This window comes from Bombina bombina, chromosome 4 (assembly GCF_027579735.1).
Source record: "Bombina bombina isolate aBomBom1 chromosome 4, aBomBom1.pri, whole genome shotgun sequence".
NCBI lineage: Eukaryota > Metazoa > Chordata > Amphibia > Anura > Bombinatoridae > Bombina > Bombina bombina.
Window position 1 is genome coordinate 779,348,442 of NC_069502.1, and position 19,323 is coordinate 779,367,764.

General features: G+C 40.5%; 1 protein-coding gene across 6 annotated transcripts in view; it reads right to left on the reverse strand.

Moving 5' to 3' along the window:
• The window catches only part of CEP170 (centrosomal protein 170), a 433,169-nt gene that overhangs the window by 25,673 nt on the left and 388,173 nt on the right, over positions 1 to 19,323 (reverse strand). For all 6 annotated transcript variants that reach the window (XM_053711144.1, XM_053711143.1, XM_053711145.1 and 3 more), the window contains one exon: positions 18,317 to 18,410. In XM_053711144.1, the coding sequence (XP_053567119.1) occupies positions 18,317 to 18,410 (94 nt within the window). The remainder of the gene's footprint in view (positions 1 to 18,316; positions 18,411 to 19,323) is intronic.

The window sequence follows — 19,323 nt, forward strand, 5'->3', positions numbered from 1 at the left end:
AACTAGTACTGTCTAACTGTGAAAAACTGAAAAAATGCAGAGATAAGAGGCTTATAAATTAGCATATGAGCCTACCTAGGTTTAGGTTTTAACTAAGAATACCAAGAGAACAAAGCTAATTTAACGATAAAAGTAAATAGGAAAGTTGTTTAAAATTACAAGTCCTATCTGAATCATGAGAGTTTCATTTTGACTTCACTGTCCCTTTAATTCTATTATCTTGTGCATGTGCAATACACTCAAACGGTCACAGACACATTTTAGATGTATATTTCAATATATATTCTAGGCTCTTTAAACCTATATTTAGCACTATTGAATAGTCCCTCAGTAGTGGGTGGGACAGAAATATGTGTATGTATTTGACAGATATGTGATACCTTGTACAGCTAACAAAATCAGCAGAAACGCAACAAAATGGTGTTTAGCAATCACACAATTTAAAAAAAAATTTTTTTTATACGTTTATTTTTGTTTATCATAGGATAAATAACAAACATTCAGAAGAACCAAAAACGAAAACCATCAGGCACACACAATATAAGTCCCCAGTTTTACAGCAAGCGAATCTCATCTGTTTCCAGTCCTGATGTTTTGTCAAGAACTCAATACAAAAATGATGGTGTTGTGGAATAAAAACAGTTATGTATGTAACATACTATTCTGTGCTAAAAAAAATAATCTATTTTATTGTAGCAATTACACTCTTAATATCCTTGTTTTTATTTCATACTTGCATTTTCAGGATTGTATGGTATTCTTGTCCTTAGGAACGAGTTTGTCTCTGCAATTCAGTCATGTTTGTTCTTACAATTATAGAAATGCGACAAACAGAAACCCTATTCGTTACAGTGAGAGTGAGGTTTGCTGTCTGTACAGTGGGTTTTTGAACAAGGTTTTCTTAATGAATTAAAAAAGTACAAATTAAAAGTATAAAAAAAAACACAACATAACATGCCCAATAAACCCAATATGCACATATACAAATAAAATTCATAATGTTTAAGACATATAATAAAGACAACTCTATCCAAATACAAAACAGACACTCATGGATTAACCTCTTTAACCCATTTAGTATACCAATGATCAGCATCCATTATAGGCATTTCCAAATGGTTTTGTGGGAAAATGGATATCAAATCCTTTGTGTCTTAACAATGTTGGCTATGTTTGGCTTGGAAAGAATGAGATCACTTTATTAAAGGGCCATGAAAGCCAAATGTTGAAACACTTGAAAGTGATGCAGCATAGCTGTAAAAAGCTGACTAGAAATATCACCTGAACATCTCTATGTAAAAAAGAAAGATATTTTACCTCAAAATGTAAAAAGTATTCACACCACATTGTAAAGGACTTTAAGCAGCAAATCAGTATGCCTGTCCCGGGACCGGCAAGGGAGTGAGCCTCATGCACACTCATGTTATTTCCCTATCTAGTTTAAGGAAGTTTACTATGAAATCTCATGAGAGTTAAGTGAAATCTCATGAGATCACAGAAAAATAGTTCATGACCTCAGCACTGTTGATGCTGATTGGCTGCAGTTCATTTCTTCATTTTTTTTTTTTTTACCTGCAGCTGGACAGCAGCTGAAGTATAACTTTTTACACAGCACTTACTCTGGTGAGCTGAGGAAATTGTGAGGTAAAATATCTTCCTTTTTTACATAGAGATGCTCAGGTGATATTTTCCTGTCAGCTTTTTACAGTTATACTGTATGGGTTTCAAGTGATTTAGCATATGAGTATTATGTCCCTTTAATGAAAAAAAAAAATGTTTGTTCCCATCTTTCCAACATCGGAAAAAAAAGGAAATATTGTCCTCAACCCTATTGTTTGTAGCAGTGCTATAAAGAGTTGCAAGCACTGCTTGCCATTGAGTGCTAAAGACACATGCACGCTCCTGAGTGACTATGAACCTACCTAGATTCCCTTTTCAACAAAATATACCAAGAAAATTAAGCAAATTTGAACATAGAAGTAAACTGCAAAAAAGTTGTTTAAGACTGTATGTTCTCTCTAAACCATGAAAGTTTAATTTTGACTTTACTAACCCTTTAAAGTAATAGACCCAGGTAGAGCAGTGGTAGCGTATCTAGATTTTTTTTATTTGACATTATGTGATGCAACAAACTGTAAATCATAAACTGCATTGCTTTGCACTAGATTCAAAAGCAATATTTCTGAGTCATGTGCTTATTATACATTCAGACTGGGTAAATAGACAAATGTGTGTGCACAAATGGTGTTTTAGTTGGCTTTTTGTTGACAATCACTGTAATTTTATTTTCAGGGTTTTCATAGACCTGGACAGAGGTAAGCTCCAATAATTTAATGAGAAACTCATACATTGATTTACAATATATAACACTATGTAAACACTATGTAAATAGGTTGAATTTTAGCTGAGAGGGTTTGACAAGCTACTTGTGAGTAAAAAAACAGAATTTATGTTTACCTGATAAATTACTTTCTCCAACGGTGTGTCCGGTCCACGGCGTCATCCTTACTTGTGGGGGATATTCTCTTCCCCAACAGGAAATGGCAAAGAGCCCAGCAAAGCTGGTCACATGATCCCTCCTAGGCTCCGCCTACCCCAGTCATTCGACCGACGTTAAGGAGGAATATTTGCATAGGAGAAACCATATGGTACCGTGGTGACTGTAGTTAAAGAAAATAAATTATCAGACCTGATTAAAAAAACCAGGGCGGGCCGTGGACCGGACACACCGTTGGAGAAAGTAATTTATCAGGTAAACATAAATTCTGTTTTCTCCAACATAGGTGTGTCCGGTCCACGGCGTCATCCTTACTTGTGGGAACCAATACCAAAGCTTTAGGACACGGATGAAGGGAGGGAGCAAATCAGGTCACCTAAATGGAAGGCACCACGGCTTGCAAAACCTTTCTCCCAAAAATAGCCTCAGAAGAAGCAAAAGTATCAAACTTGTAAAATTTGGTAAAAGTGTGCAGTGAAGACCAAGTCGCTGCCCTACATATCTGATCAACAGAAGCCTCGTTCTTGAAGGCCCATGTGGAAGCCACAGCCCTAGTGGAATGAGCTGTGATTCTTTCGGGAGGCTGCCGTCCGGCAGTCTCGTAAGCCAATCTGATGATGCTTTTAATCCAAAAAGAGAGAGAGGTAGAAGTTGCTTTTTGACCTCTCCTTTTACCGGAATAAACAACAAACAAGGAAGATGTTTGTCTAAAATCCTTTGTAGCATCTAAATAGAATTTTAGAGCGCGAACAACATCCAAATTGTGCAACAAACGTTCCTTCTTTGAAACTGGTTTCGGACACAGAGAAGGTACGATAATCTCCTGGTTAATGTTTTTGTTAGAAACAACTTTTGGAAGAAAACCAGGTTTAGTACGTAAAACCACCTTATCTGCATGGAACACCAGATAAGGAGGAGAACACTGCAGAGCAGATAATTCTGAAACTCTTCTAGCAGAAGAAATTGCAACTAAAAACAAAACTTTCCAAGATAATAACTTAATATCAACGGAATGTAAGGGTTCAAACGGAACCCCCTGAAGAACTGAAAGAACTAAATTGAGACTCCAAGGAGGAGTCAAAGGTTTGTAAACAGGCTTAATACTAACCAGAGCCTGAACAAAGGCTTGAACATCTGGCACAGCGGCCAGCTTTTTGTGAAGTAACACAGACAAGGCAGAAATCTGTCCCTTCAGGGAACTTGCAGATAATCCTTTTTCCAATCCTTCTTGAAGGAAGGATAGAATCCTAGGAATCTTAACCTTGTCCCAAGGGAATCCCTTAGATTCACACCAACAGATATATTTTTTCCAAATTTTGTGGTAAATCTTTCTAGTTACAGGCTTTCTGGCCTGAACAAGAGTATCGATAACAGAATCTGAGAACCCTCGCTTCGATAAGATCAAGCGTTCAATCTCCAAGCAGTCAGCTGGAGTGAAACCAGATTCGGATGTTCGAACGGACCCTGAACAAGAAGGTCTCGTCTCAAAGGTAGCTTCCAAGGTGGAGCCGATGACATATTCACCAGATCTGCATACCAAGTCCTGCGTGGCCACGCAGGAGCTATCAAGATCACCGACGCCCTCTCCTGATTGATCCTGGCTACCAGCCTGGGGATGAGAGGAAACGGCGGGAACACATAAGCTAGTTTGAAGGTCCAAGGTGCTACTAGTGCATCCACTAGAGCCGCCTTGGGATCCCTGGATCTGGACCCGTAGCAAGGAACTTTGAAGTTCTGACGAGAGGCCATCAGATCCATGTCTGGAATGCCCCACAGCTGAGTGACTTGGGCAAAGATTTCCGGATGGAGTTCCCACTCCCCCGGATGCAATGTCTGACGACTCAGAAAATCCGCTTCCCAATTTTCCACTCCTGGGATGTGGATAGCAGACAGGTGGCAGGAGTGAGACTCCGCCCATAGAATGATTTTGGTCACTTCTTCCATCGCCAGGGAACTCCTTGTTCCCCCCTGATGGTTGATGTACGCAACAGTTGTCATGTTGTCTGATTGAAACCGTATGAACTTGGCCCTCGCTAGCTGAGGCCAAGCCTTGAGAGCATTGAATATCGCTCTCAGTTCCAGAATATTTATCGGTAACAGAGATTCTTCCCGAGACCAAAGACCCTGAGCTTTCAGGGATCCCCAGACCGCGCCCCAGCCCATCAGACTGGCGTCGGTCGTGACAATGACCCACTCTGGTCTGCGGAATGTCATCCCTCGTGACAGGTTGTCCAGGGACAGCCACCAACGGAGTGAGTCTCTGGTCCTCTGATTTACTTGTATCTTCGGAGACAAGTCTGTATAGTCCCCATTCCACTGACTGAGCATGCACAGTTGTAATGATCTTAGATGAATGCGCGCAAAAGGAACTATGTCCATTGCCGCTACCATCAACCCGATCACTTCCATGCACTGAGCTATGGAAGGAAGAGGAACAGAATGAAGTATCCGACAAGAGTCTAGAAGTTTTGTTTTTCTGGCCTCTGTCAGAAAAATCCTCATTTCTAAGGAGTCTATTATTGTTCCCAAGAAGGGAACCCTTGTTGACGGAGATAGAGAACTCTTTTCCACGTTCACTTTCCATCCGTGAGATCTGAGAAAGGCCAGGACAATGTCCGTGTGAGCCTTTGCTTGAGGAAGGGACGACGCTTGAATTAGAATGTCGTCCAAGTAAGGTACTACAGCAATGCCCCTTGGTCTTAGCACAGCTAGAAGGGACCCTAGTACCTTTGTGAAAATCCTTGGAGCAGTGGCTAATCCGAAAGGAAGCGCCACGAACTGGTAATGTTTGTCCAGGAATGCGAACCTCAGGAACCGATGATGTTCCTTGTGGATAGGAATATGTAGATACGCATCCTTTAAATCCACCGTGGTCATGAATTGACCTTCCTGGATGGAAGGAAGAATAGTTCGAATGGTTTCCATCTTGAACGATGGAACCTTGAGAAACTTGTTTAAGATCTTGATATCTAAGATTGGTCTGAACGTTCCCTCTTTTTTGGGAACTATGAACAGATTGGAGTAGAATCCCATCCCTTGTTCTCTTAATGGAACAGGATGAATCACTCCCATTTTTAACAGGTCTTCTACACAATGTAAGAATGCCTGTCTTTTTATGTGGTCTGAAGACAACTGAGACCTGTGGAACCTCCCCCTTGGGGGAAGTCCCTTGAATTCCAGAAGATAACCTTGGGAGACTATTTCTAGCGCCCAAGGATCCAGAACATCTCTTGCCCAAGCCTGAGCGAAGAGAGAGAGTCTGCCCCCCACCAGATCCGGTCCCGGATCGGGGGCCAACATTTCATGCTGTCTTGGTAGCAGTGGCAGGTTTCTTGGCCTGCTTACCCTTGTTCCAGCCTTGCATTGGTCTCCAAGCTGGCTTGGCTTGAGAAGTATTACCCTCTTGCTTAGAGGACGTAGCACTTTGGGCTGGTCCGTTTCTACGAAAGGGACGAAAATTAGGTTTATTTTTTGCCTTGAAAGGCCGATCCTGAGGAAGGGCGTGGCCCTTACCCCCAGTGATATCAGAGATAATCTCTTTCAAGTCAGGGCCAAACAGCGTTTTCCCCTTGAAAGGAATGTTAAGTAGCTTGTTCTTGGAAGACGCATCAGCCGACCAAGATTTCAACCAAAGCGCTCTGCGCGCCACAATAGCAAACCCAGAATTCTTAGCCGCTAACCTAGCCAATTGCAAAGTGGCGTCTAGGGTGAAAGAATTAGCCAATTTGAGAGCATTGATTCTGTCCATAATCTCCTCATAAGGAGGAGAATCACTATCGACCGCCTTTATCAGCTCATCGAACCAGAAACATGCGGCTGTAGCGACAGGGACAATGCATGAAATTGGTTGTAGAAGGTAACCCTGCTGAACAAACATCTTTTTAAACAAACCTTCTAATTTTTTATCCATAGGATCTTTGAAAGCACAACTATCCTCTATGGGTATAGTGGTGCGTTTGTTTAAAGTGGAAACCGCTCCCTCGACCTTGGGGACTGTCTGCCATAAGTCCTTTCTGGGGTCGACCATAGGAAACAATTTTTTAAATATGGGGGGAGGGACGAAAGGAATACCGGGCCTTTCCCATTCTTTATTAACAATGTCCGCCACCCGCTTGGGTATAGGAAAAGCTTCTGGGAGCCCCGGCACCTCTAGGAACTTGTCCATTTTACATAGTTTCTCTGGGATGACCAACTTGTCACAATCATCCAGAGTGGATAATACCTCCTTAAGCAGAATGCGGAGATGTTCCAACTTAAATTTAAATGCAATCACATCAGGTTCAGCTTGTTGAGAAATGTTCCCTGAATCAGTAATTTCTCCCTCAGACAAAACCTCCCTGGCCCCATCAGACTGGGTTAGGGGCCCTTCCGAAATATTATTATCAGCGTCGTCATGCTCTTCAGTATCTAAAACAGAGCAGTCGCGCTTACGCTGATAAGGGTTCATTTTGGCTAAAATGTTTTTGACAGAATTATCCATTACAGCCGTTAATTGTTGCATAGTAAGGAGTATTGGCGCGCTAGATGTACTAGGGGCCTCCTGAGTGGGCAAGACTCGTGTAGACGAAGGAGGGAATGATGCAGTACCATGCTTACTCCCCTCACTTGAGGAATCATCTTGGGCATCATTGTCATTGTCACATAAATCACATTTATTTAAATGAATAGGAATTCTGGCTTCCCCACATTCAGAACACAGTCTATCTGGTAGTTCAGACATGTTAAACAGGCATAAACTTGATAACAAAGTACAAAAAACGTTTTAAAATAAAACCGTTACTGTCACTTTAAATTTTAAACTGAACACACTTTATTACTGCAATTGCGAAAAAACATGAAGGAATTGTTCAAAATTCACCAAATTTTCACCACAGTGTCTTAAAGCCTTAAAAGTATTGCACACCAAATTTGGAAGCTTTAACCCTTAAAATAACGGAACCGGAGCCGTTTTGAACTTTAACCCCTTTACAGTCCCTGGTATCTGCTTTGCTGAGACCCAACCAAGCCCCAAGGGGAATACGATACCAAATGACGCCTTCAGAAAGTCTTTTCTAAGTATCAGAGCTCCTCTCACATGCGACTGCATGCCATGCCTCTCAAAAACAAGTGCGCAACACCGGCGCGAAAATGAGGCTCTGCCTATGCTTTGGGAAAGCCCCTAAAGAATAAGGTGTCTAAAACAGTGCCTGCCGATATTATTAAATCAAAATACCCAGATAAAATGATTCCTCAAGGCTAAATATGTGTTAATAATGAATCGATTTAGCCCAGAAAAAGTCTACAGTCTTAATAAGCCCTTTTTGAAGCCCTTATTTACGATCGTAATAAACATGGCTTACCGGATCCCATAGGGAAAATGACAGCTTCCAGCATTACATCGTCTTGTTAGAATGTGTCATACCTCAAGCAGCAAGAGACTGCTCACTGTTCCCCCAACTGAAGTTAATTGCTCTCAACAGTCCTGTGTGGAACAGCCATGGATTTTAGTGACGGTTGCTAAAATCATTTTCCTCATACAAACAGAAATCTTCATCTCTTTTCTGTTTCTGAGTAAATAGTACATACCAGCACTATTTTAAAATAACAAACTCTTGATTGAATAATAAAAACTACAGTTAAACACTAAAAAACTCTAAGCCATCTCCGTGGAGATGTTGCCTGTACAACGGCAAAGAGAATGACTGGGGTAGGCGGAGCCTAGGAGGGATCATGTGACCAGCTTTGCTGGGCTCTTTGCCATTTCCTGTTGGGGAAGAGAATATCCCCCACAAGTAAGGATGACGCCGTGGACCGGACACACCTATGTTGGAGAAATTAGCTTTTTTAAAAATAATAACGCTTCTTTCACATACACATAAAACAATTATATGGATACAGACACATTGAGAGGTATTAGTGGTGACAGGGAAGAGGGACAGAAAGAGGGAGAATGGCAAGTACAGAGATTGAGAGAGGCAGAGAGGTTGGTGACAGGTGGATAGGTTAGTCGGAGTAGAGCGTGAGAGGAGAAAGAAGTCAATGTCAGGAGCGCGAGTTAAGAGAAAGAATAGCAGGAGGATGGGGAAGTAGAGAGGAAAAAACTAAATTTATGCTTGTCTGATAAATGTCTTTCTTTCTTGACACGGTGAGTCCACGGATCATCATCAATTACTGTTGAGAATATCACTCCTGGCTAGCAGGAGGAGGCAAAGAGCACCACAGCAAAGCTGGTAAATATCACTCCCCTACCCACAATCCCCCAGTCATTCGACCAAAGGGAAAGGAGAGAAAGGAAGTAACACAAAGTGCAGAGGTGCCTGAGGTTTATATAAAAAGAAACTGTCTGAATACAGGGCGGGCCGTGGACTCACCGTGTCAAGAAAGAAAGAAATTTATCAGATAAGCATAAATTATTTTATTTTTTTCTAATGACACGGTGAGTCCACAGATCATCATCAATTACTGTTGGAAACCAAAACGATCAATGAAAGGAGCACTCGGTTAATGCCATATATAAAATATAACTTCAGCAGCTTCCATTTAAAACTTAATACATCAACAACATCTAAACAGATAGAACAGCAATCTCTAGCTTACGCGTTTCGGCAATGGCCGTAATCAAAGCATGAGAAAGCTTAGTTCATTACACACCTTTAAAAGACCCATTGCAACCTGATAGGTTAATTAAAATAAACTTGCTGGCTATCCATTGGATAATGTGCATGAATGAAAGACAAGCCCTTTCTAGTATTACTGAACAGGATGCGGAGTTAACCCTAAGGGTACAGTTTTAAAGTGTAGCGAAATTAGTCTCTGTAATAGTATATATAGTAATTATTAGAAAAGATTCTCAGTTTATCGTCATCTAATGTATTGCTAACCTCATTATATGATCATTACACATTTGCCTGGGACATGCATGAGGCTATCCTAAGGAAAAAGTAGCATGTAATATGGGTAGACTTGATGGGCCTTTTTGGTTCTTATCTACCGTCAAATTCTATGTTTCTATTTGCACTAAAAGGTTTAAACAATGTTTGTAAACAGCTAACAAAAGCATTTCACTAACCCTGCAGAAACATAGTAAAATTCAGGGTTTTAAAATATAGTTGAATATTTTTTCTTTTTTCTATCACTGCACTTACTTGACTTGTGTCTTATGTCATTAGAGAATCAATTGCACTAAGTGTATAAATAACATCTACACTTTGATAACTATTACGCTAAACCTACCAAACTTTGTATCAATAAACAGTAGTATATTGTAAGAACTAAAATAAGTTTACAATAGAAACAATTGTTATCTATACATAGATCATTCCCTCTCACAATACAAAAGATTATATTGCTAATAGTGCTGAGTATGACATAGTTAATTCATTTGTTAAAAATCACCATTTTTTCATAGTGAATTTTCAACAAATGAATTAACTATGTCATACTCAGCACTATTAGCAATATAATCTTTTGTAGAGGGAATTATCTATGTATAAACTGCACTATGAGGAAGTGAGAATCTTTTGTAATAATTACTATGTATACTATTACAGAGACTAAGTTCGCTACACTTTAAAACTGTACCCTTAGGGTTAACTCCGCATCCTGTTCAGTAATACTAGAAAGGGCTTGTCTTTCATTCATGCACATTATCCAATGGATAGTCAGCAAGTTTATTTTAATTAACCTATCAGGTTACAATGGGTCTTTTAAAGGTGTGTAATGAACTAAGCCTTCTCATGCTATGATTACGGCCATTGCCGAAACGCGTAAGCCAGAGAATGCTGTTCTATCTGTTTAGATGTTGTTGATGTATTAAGTTTTAAATGGAAGCTGCTGAAGCATAATAAAAGTTATATTTTATATATGGCATTAACCAAGTGCTCCTCTCATTGATCGTTTAATGTTACTATTCAAGTTGGGGAGTTTGAGTGAGCACAGGTGCCATAGGAGTTCAATCAGACCCTGGATGGAGACGGGTCATCCCGGAGCACAACAGCACAAGCCGGAAGGCGAAGGAGGAGGAGCTGTTACCTGTCCGAATAGTCATTGCAGTGATCGAGGAGGGAGCACAGCCGAAAAAGGTACAACAAGTAAGGAATACACCTACCGGCAAAACAAGGGGCTCCTGTGGACCGACACTCAGACGGGACAGAGTTTTCAGCAATCACGCCGCACAGAGCGGGTAAGACACTCAACGCACACACTGTGTGCACACATAGACTGTGGTTACAATACTCTGCTTTCGTATTACATATTTTATTGACTGCTTGTACTGGCATTGTAAACGCCTGCAGCCTTGTACTACTGAGAGAGGCGGATGTATATTCAGGACCAGGTTGGGTCTATTAAAAAGTTGTGCTTTATAAATGGGATTATCTGACATCACAGATGAAACTGAGTAATACGATACTGGGTTAACCTTTGGTGCTAAAGACTTTTTGTTTGTTTCAAGTTATCGATTGTTGGGAACCAAGCCAGAGGACACAGATGATAAGGGAGGGACAAGACAGGAACCTAAACAGAAGGCACCGCTGCTTGAAGAACCTTTCTCCCAAAAGAAGCCTCAGCCGAGGCAAAAGTATCGAATTTATAGAATTTGGAAAAAGTGTGCAAAGATGAGCAAGTTGCAGCCTTGCAAATCTGTTCCACAGAAGCTTCATTTTTGAAGGCCCAGGAAGAAGAAACAGCCCTTGTGGAATGAGCTGTGATTTTCTCAGGAGGTTGCTGTCCAGCAGTCTCATATGCCAAGCGAATAACGCTCTTCAGACAAAGGGAAAGTTAAGTAGCCGTAGCTTTCTGACCCTTGCGTTTCCCAGAAAAGCAAACAAACAATGCAGAAGACTGACGAAAGTCCTTAGTTGCCTGCAAATAAGATTTTAGCACTCGCACAACATCCAGATTATGCAACAAGCATTCTTTGTGAGCAGAAGGATTAGGACACAAAGAAGGTACAACGATTTCCTGATTAATATTCTTGACCGAAACAACCTTGGGCAGGAAACAAAACTTAGTACGCAGAACCACCTTATCAGAGTGAAATATAAGATAAGGGGAATCACACTGTAAAGCAGAGAGTTCAGAAACTCCCTGAGCAGAGGAAATAGCAACAAGAAACAAAACTTTCCAAGATAACATCTTAATATCTAAAGAATGCATAGGTTCAAACAGAGCCTGTTGTATAACTTTAAGTACAAGGTTAAGACGGCCGAATTCTAACCAAGGCCTGACAAAACGATTGCACGTCTGGCACATCCGCCAAGCGTTTATGTAACAAAATAGACAATGCCGAAAGTACTTGCCGACAAACGCTTCTCCAGACCATCCTGGAGAAAGGACAAAATCCTAGGAATCCTTACTCTACTCCAAGAGTATCCTTTGGATTCACACCAATACAAGTATTTATGCCAGATCTTATGGTAAATCCTGCGAGTCACAGGCTTACGAGCCTGAATCAAAGTCTCAATGACCGACTCTGAAAATCCACGTTTAAATAAAACTAAACATTCAATCTCCAAGCAGTCAGCTTCAGAGAAATGAGATTTGGATGAAGGAAGGGACCCTGAAGTAGAAGGTCCTTCCTCAGAGGCAGTCTCCAAGGTGGAAAGGATGACATTTCCACTAGGTCTGCATATCAAATCCTGCGAGGCCACGCCGGGGTTATGAGAATTACAAACGCCCTCTCCTTCTTGATTTGAGCAATAATTCTTGGAAGGAGAGTGAACGGAGGAAACAGGTATGCTAGACTGAAGTTCCAAGGAACTGCCAGAGCATCGATCAGAAATGCCTGCGGATCTCATGAACTTGAGCCGTATCTCGGAAGTTTGGCATTCTGACGAGAAGCCATGAGATCCAACTCCGGCTGCTCCCACTTGAGGGTCAAGCTGTAAAACAAATCCGAATGAAGTTCCCTCTCCCCGGGATGAAAAGTCTGTCTGCTCAGAAAATCCGATTCCCAATTGTCCACTCCTGGGATGTGGATCGCAGAAAGACAGCAGTTGTGGGTCTCCGCCCACTGAATAATTCGGGCCAACTCTGTCATGGCCAAGGAACTTCGAGTTCCACCCTGGTGGTTGATGTAGGCCACCGATTCCGACTGGAATCTGATAAACCGGGCTAAGGCTAACTGAGGCCAGGCCAGAAGAGCATTGAAGATTGCTCTCAGCTCCAAGATGTTTATTGGCAGGACTGACTCCTCCTGGGTCCATTAGCCCTGAGCCTTCAACGAGCCCCATACTGCTCCCCAACCTAGAAAGCTGGCATTCATGGTCACAATCACCCAGGAGGGTCTGCGGAAGCAAGTACCCTGGGAGAGATGATAATGAGAAAGCCACCATAGAAGAGAGTCTATTGATGCCTGATCTAGATCTACACGCGGAGACAGGTCCGTATAGTCCTCAGTTCATTGTCTGAGCATGCATAACTGCAGAGGTCTGAGATGGAACCGAGCAAATGGAATGATGTACATTGAACCACTGACGGCCGTGGAGAGGACTGAAGGGCAGGGCAAGACAAGAGTCAAAAATCTTTCTTTTTCTGACCTCCGTCAGAAAAATCTTAATTAACAGGGAGTCTATTATGGTCCCCAAAAATACGACCCTTGTAGCTGGAACCAGAGAACTTTTTTCCCGATCCACCTTCCATCCGTGGGATCAAAGAAAAGACAACAAAATCTTTGTATGAGATTCTGCTTGTTGAAAAGATGGCGCCTGAACCAGAATGTCGTCCAGATAAGGTGCCACTGCAATGCCCAGAGATCGAAGCACAGCTAAAAGAGCCCCCAGAACCTTTGAAAAAATTCTGGGAGCTGTGGCAAGGCCGAATGGAAGGGCCACAAACTGGAAATGATTGTCCAAAAAGGCGAATCTCAGAAACGTGTGATGGTCCCTGTGAATGGGAACATGAAGGTATGCATCCTTTAAGTCTATGGTTGTCATGAACTGACCCTCTTTTACCAAGGGAAGAATGGAGCGTATAGTCTCCATCTTGAAGGATGACACTCTGAGAAACTTTTTTAAACATTTTAGATCTAGGATTGGTTGAAAAGTTCCCTCTTTTTAGGAACTATGAACAGATATGAGTAAAATCCCAGACCCCTTTCCTGAAAGGGAACTGGAACTATTACCCCCAGGGCAGCAAGGTCCTTGACAAATTGTAAGAACGCCTCTTATTTTATCTGGTCTACAGATAATGTGGAGAGGAGAAACCTGCCTCTGGGAGGAAAAAATTTGAAGTCTATTTTGTATCCCTGGGAAAAAAGAGAGAGTCTGCCCCCTACAAGATCCGCTCCCGGATCGGGTGCCAACCCTTCATGCTGACTTGGAATCAGCTGAAGGCTTTTTAGATTGCTTTCCCTTATTACAGGACTGGTTGGACTTCCAGGAAGGCTTGGCTTGATCTTGCTTGGAGGAAGGGGAGGAAGACTTGCCTTTAAAGTTACGAAAGGAACGAAAATTACTCTGATGTCCCTTCTGCTTATTCTTTTTATCTTGAGGAAGAAAAGAACCCTTTCCTCCAGTAATATCTGAGATAATTTCTGCCAAACCAGGTCCAAACAAGGTCTTACCCTTGTAAGGAATAGCCATGACCTTAGATTTAGATGAAACATTCGCAGACCAGGACTTCAACCACAAGGCCCTGCGGACTAGGACAGCAAAACCAGACATTTTGGCTCCCAGTTTAATAACCTGTAAAGAAAGACCTGTAATGAAGGAATTGGCTAACTTGAGAGCCTTAATCCTGTCCTAGATCTCATCAAGAGGGGTATCCGTCTGAAGAGATTCAGACAAAGCATCAAACCAGTAAGCCACAGCGCTGGTAAAAGTGGCGATACACACTGCAGGTTGCCATTGTAGACCCTGGTGGACATACATCTTTTTTAGTAAAGCCTCCAATTTTTTATCCATTGGATCTTTAAAAGAACAGCTATCCTCTATGGGAATAGTAGTCCTCTTGGTCAAAGTGGAGATCGCTCCTTCTACCTTAGGAACCATCTGCCACGACTCCTTAATAGAATCTGCTATAGGAAACATCTTCTTAAAAATAGGAGATGGAGAAAAGGGAATACCAGGTCTTTCCCATTCTCGAGCAATAATCTCCGCAGCACGGTCAGAAACTGGAAAACCTCCACCGCGGAGGGAACATCAAAGTATTTGCTCAATTTACTAAACTTTTTAGGATTGACTACAATAGTTGTGTTGGAGTCGTCTAAAGTAGCCAAAACCTCCTTAAGTAATAAGCGAAGGTGTTCTAGCTTAAATCTGAAGGATACCACTTCAGCATCAGAAGAAGGAATTACACTGTCTGAGTCTGAGATTTCCCCCTCAGATGCTACCGACATGTCTTCTTCCTCGGGCTTATGGGAAGGGACACTCTGGATAGCCAGAACTTGATCAGAAACCTTACTAACTGTTTCCTTAAATTTCCTTTCACGCCTTCCCTGCAACATGGGGAAAGCTGACAAGGCCTCATATACCGCAAGGGATACCTGTGAAGCAATGTCTTGTAGAGAAAATCCTACAGGATTGCAAGAGGAAACACAGGGCACTGTATGTGGAGACTGAAAAAGTTGGGACGCTTGAGGAGAAAGCTGCGGCATATCTGCAACAGGAGACACCTGAACAGCATTTGCCTGGGATAATGGTGGCTCATGGTCAAATATTTTATCTCTATAACTTAAACTTCTCTAAATGCATGAGGAACAAAAAGGAACTGGGGGTTCCACCTGAGCATCAAAACATAACTGACAAGCAGCAACTTCGCCTGGGATAATGGTTTGAAAAGCCTCTTGATTAATCTTATGTAATAAATAAGGATAAAGTGTAAAAATTCTTTATTTGAAAATAAAAAATAAATGTGTATTGTGTCTTTAAATAGAAATGTGTGTTAGCGCAACAAACCAAAGAGACCTCAGGCTACCTATACACCTCAGTAGCTTTACCTGTCCTGCAGCTCATTTTCAAATACAGAGCGGTTACAGAGCCCTAACTGCCGGAAAAAAACGGCTTACAAAAGTAATCTCCATGACCAAAAGTTAAAGTATAAAAACTACTATAACACACTGAGCCACCATAAATCACCTCACAGTCTCAATGCCCAAACTGCCTAAAAGAAACCCCAAACATGATGGTTTAATAAAGTCCCATATTAAATAAGACGGTTTTTAGCTGTAACAAGTGCCAGCAATCTCCTTGCAAAAAAAAAAATTAAAATGGCACTTACCTGAAAGTGCTGTCCAGCAGCAGGACAGCTCACCTGGTCTGAGAGCGTGCAGCACCTCACATGGACCTGTGAAGAGAGAAAAACTGAGTAAACCTACTCAGGTTTTTTAGTTAGGGCAGCAGATTCTTGAGAAAATGCAGTGAGGATTGTACCTCACAAGTTCTCAAGTGCTCAAAAGCCACCACTGCCCTACTGAAGAGACTGATGTGGACTAGGCTAGACCCCAGAAAAGAACAGAGTAAGCTTACTCTGCTAAAAAAAAAAAAATCTTGATTGAAGAAAACCTCATCAGACACCTAATTCACCACCTCTTTGCACTATAGGCAAAGAGAATAACTGGGGGATTGTGGGTAGGGGAGTGATATTTAACAGCTTTGTTGTGGTGCTCTTTGCCTCCTCCTGCTGTCCAGGAGTGATATTTCCAACAGTAATTGATGATGATCCGTGGACTCCCCGTGTCATTAGAAAGAAAGTACAATTAGGAGAAAAATAAGTTATGACAAAACATGTAAAAGTCATTCCCAATTTTTAAAATGTCATTACAGTACACAGGAATCATCTGTAAAAAGCGGTCATCCATAACTTGATATACAGAACGAATGCATTTTTTAATATTTTGTTACATTTATCACATACACATAGCTTAAAGTGAATGTAAAGTTTTATGAATGAGTGCCCGGTTTTTAAAAATACTATTAAAAACAGGGGCACTTTCATTCATGAAACTTTACATGGCATCATATTTTAGAAAATACTTACCTTTTTCTTCAGCAAATCCGGATCGGCGATCCCCCGCCCGCAGCTCCTCTGTACCTATGTCACCGGTTTTGTTATTGCTGTGCTAAGTACAGCATGAGAAGCGGGCGCGGGATCGCCGATCCGGCTTTGCTGTTTAAAAAGGTATTTGTAAAACTACACTGCAATGTAAAGTTTCATGAATGAAAGTGCCCCTGTTTTTAAAAGTATTTTTAAAAACCGGGCACTCATTTATGAAAATTTACATTCACTTTAAGAGAATTAAACAATAAACTTAAAGGGACAGTCTAGTCAAAATTAAACTTTCCTTATTCAGATAGAGCATGCAATTTTAAGCAACTTTTTAATTTACTTCTATTATCAATTTTTCTTCATTCTCTTGGTATCTTTAGATATCTTTATCTTTAGGAGCTGGGACATTTTTGGTTCAGCACTTGGGTAGCGCTTGCTGTCAATCAGAAAGTGCTACCCAGGTTCTGAACCAAAAATGGGCTGGCTCCTATGCTTACATTCTTGCTTTTCAAATAGATACCAAGAGAACGAAGAAAATTTGATAATAGGAGTAAATTAGAAAGTTGCTTAAAATTGCATTCTCTATCTGAATCATGAAAGTTTAATTTTGACAAGACTATTCTTTTAAACTACAGAATAACAACTCATGTAATCATGTAATGAATAAAGCTATTGTACATTACTGTGCATTGTTTGGAACTGTCAGGCTTCCAGCTCTTACCTGTGCAACGTAACAGCTGTGCTAAACAAAAGATTAAGGGCATGGTGAAGGTCTAGAGTAACACAAAAGGGGGGAGGGGCAGTGAGCACAGTTGGAGCCCAGAGCTGCGCTAAAAGGAAGAACGTTAAGGGTGCGCTATGTGTATCCTGATTTTGTATCAGGCCATGGAACTGTACTAAGGGTATCGCTAATTGTGTCTTCTGCATCGGACGTTACCCTGCTGCAAAATTGGTGTCTTAAAAGTGCTAAAAGATTTCTGTTAACATAATTTGGTGACTTCCCGCTTTCTTGTTTCCATCTCTCCCTCTGCTATTCCCCCTGTCTCGACCTTTCAATTACCCTCTCTATCACTTTACCCTATATGAACACAAATTTTAAAGCAGAAGTATAATAAAGAAGTTTATATGTGTAGTGTGTAAAAGAATAACAACACACAATACAAAACAGCCTGTATGCCATTTTCTATCCAATTACAACTATGCAGTTAAAATGTATCTCATTACCTTGGCTTTATACAGGGTGCACACAAAAACAGCATGGTTGAGCAATATAGTGCATACCGAGATCTAAAGGACTTTTTTTTTTTAACGTGTGATATTTTAACAAGCATATAGATTGGGTCTCCCAACATTTTATAACACACATACAAAGTAAACATTCAATTTTGACGGCATCGTGACCACAGTGGTTGAAGGTACCACTGTTCAGAAGTGCTCAAGAACGTTTTGTTTATACAGTGCGCTTAGCCTACCAAGGATGCCAAGGATGTAAAAATGGAAGATCAATATGAATTTTGTGATAACACCCTTAATGCTCACACATTTGAGAGTTTACCAAATAGTAAGCAAAATATGTTGATGACTTGGGAATATTGTAACTGTAACTCAGGCATTATACAATGCAGTACAGTACCAGGCAGGATGCTTAGTTGAAAAAGAAGAGTTATCAACATCAGATATAAAAAAGTGATATGGTATCTCCAAAGGATATAAATAAACCAGCAACTGTTTGAAGGAGGTCAATTAACTGGAACATGGTAACTTAAAATCTGCAGTACTTTTGAAAAAATGAACTATTGTTAATACAATTCTATTGATATTATTTACATGAAATATGAAAATGTACCACCATACCACACAAGATGTTTTTAAAAGTGGAATTTCACTTTCTGCCCGTAATTTGTTTTCAATCTCTCCCCAGTTCCGTTCTTTGTCTTTAAATAATATCCTAAAAGGTACAAATAGTGTAGTTAATAAAAATTGTGTAATTAATAAATATAGAGAAGAAACAATATAAAATATATTTCAATTATAACAATTCAAAGCTTCTGCATTCTATAGTAATCGCAACTAATTACCCCATAGTAGTAAGTACAGGATTATTTGAATACATATTTAATAAATAAGCTTAAAGGGACAGTTAAGTCAGAATTAAACTTTCAAAATTTAGATAGAGCATGCAATTTTAAAACACTTTCCAATGTACGTCTATTACCTGATTTGCTTTGTTCGCTTGGTATTCTTTGTTTAAAAGCATACCTAAGTAGGCTCAGGAGAAGCAATGTACTACTGGGATCTAGCTGTTGATTGGTGGCTGCACATATATGCTTTTTGTCATTGTTTCACCTGATGTGTTCAGCTAGCTCACAGTAGTGCATTGATGCTCCTTCAACAAAGGATACAATGAGAAAGAAACAGATTTGATTATAAAAGTAAACTGGAAAGTTGTTTAAAATTGTATGTTCTATCTGAATTATGAAATTAACATTTTTGGTTTCATGTCCATTTTTTGACACAAAAGACTATTTAAGCTTACCGATACATTCATTTTTCACACCCAAATTAGTGCCATATGCAGGTATTAGTGCAATATATACTTTCAAATAGCTAGACATTCCCAAAAAATCCTGCCTTTACATATATGTCCACCCTTTCTGCTGTAATTAGTTAATGTATACACAAGCTAGGGCACATCTGGGGAAAAAAGCGGAAAAATATTGTCTCCAAACATGTCTCTAAGAAAGAGATCAGGCTTAAAGGGACAGTGTACAGCAGAATTTGTATTGTTTAAAAGATAGATAATCCCTTTATTACCCATTTCCTAGGTTTGCATAACCAACACAGTTATATTAATACACTTT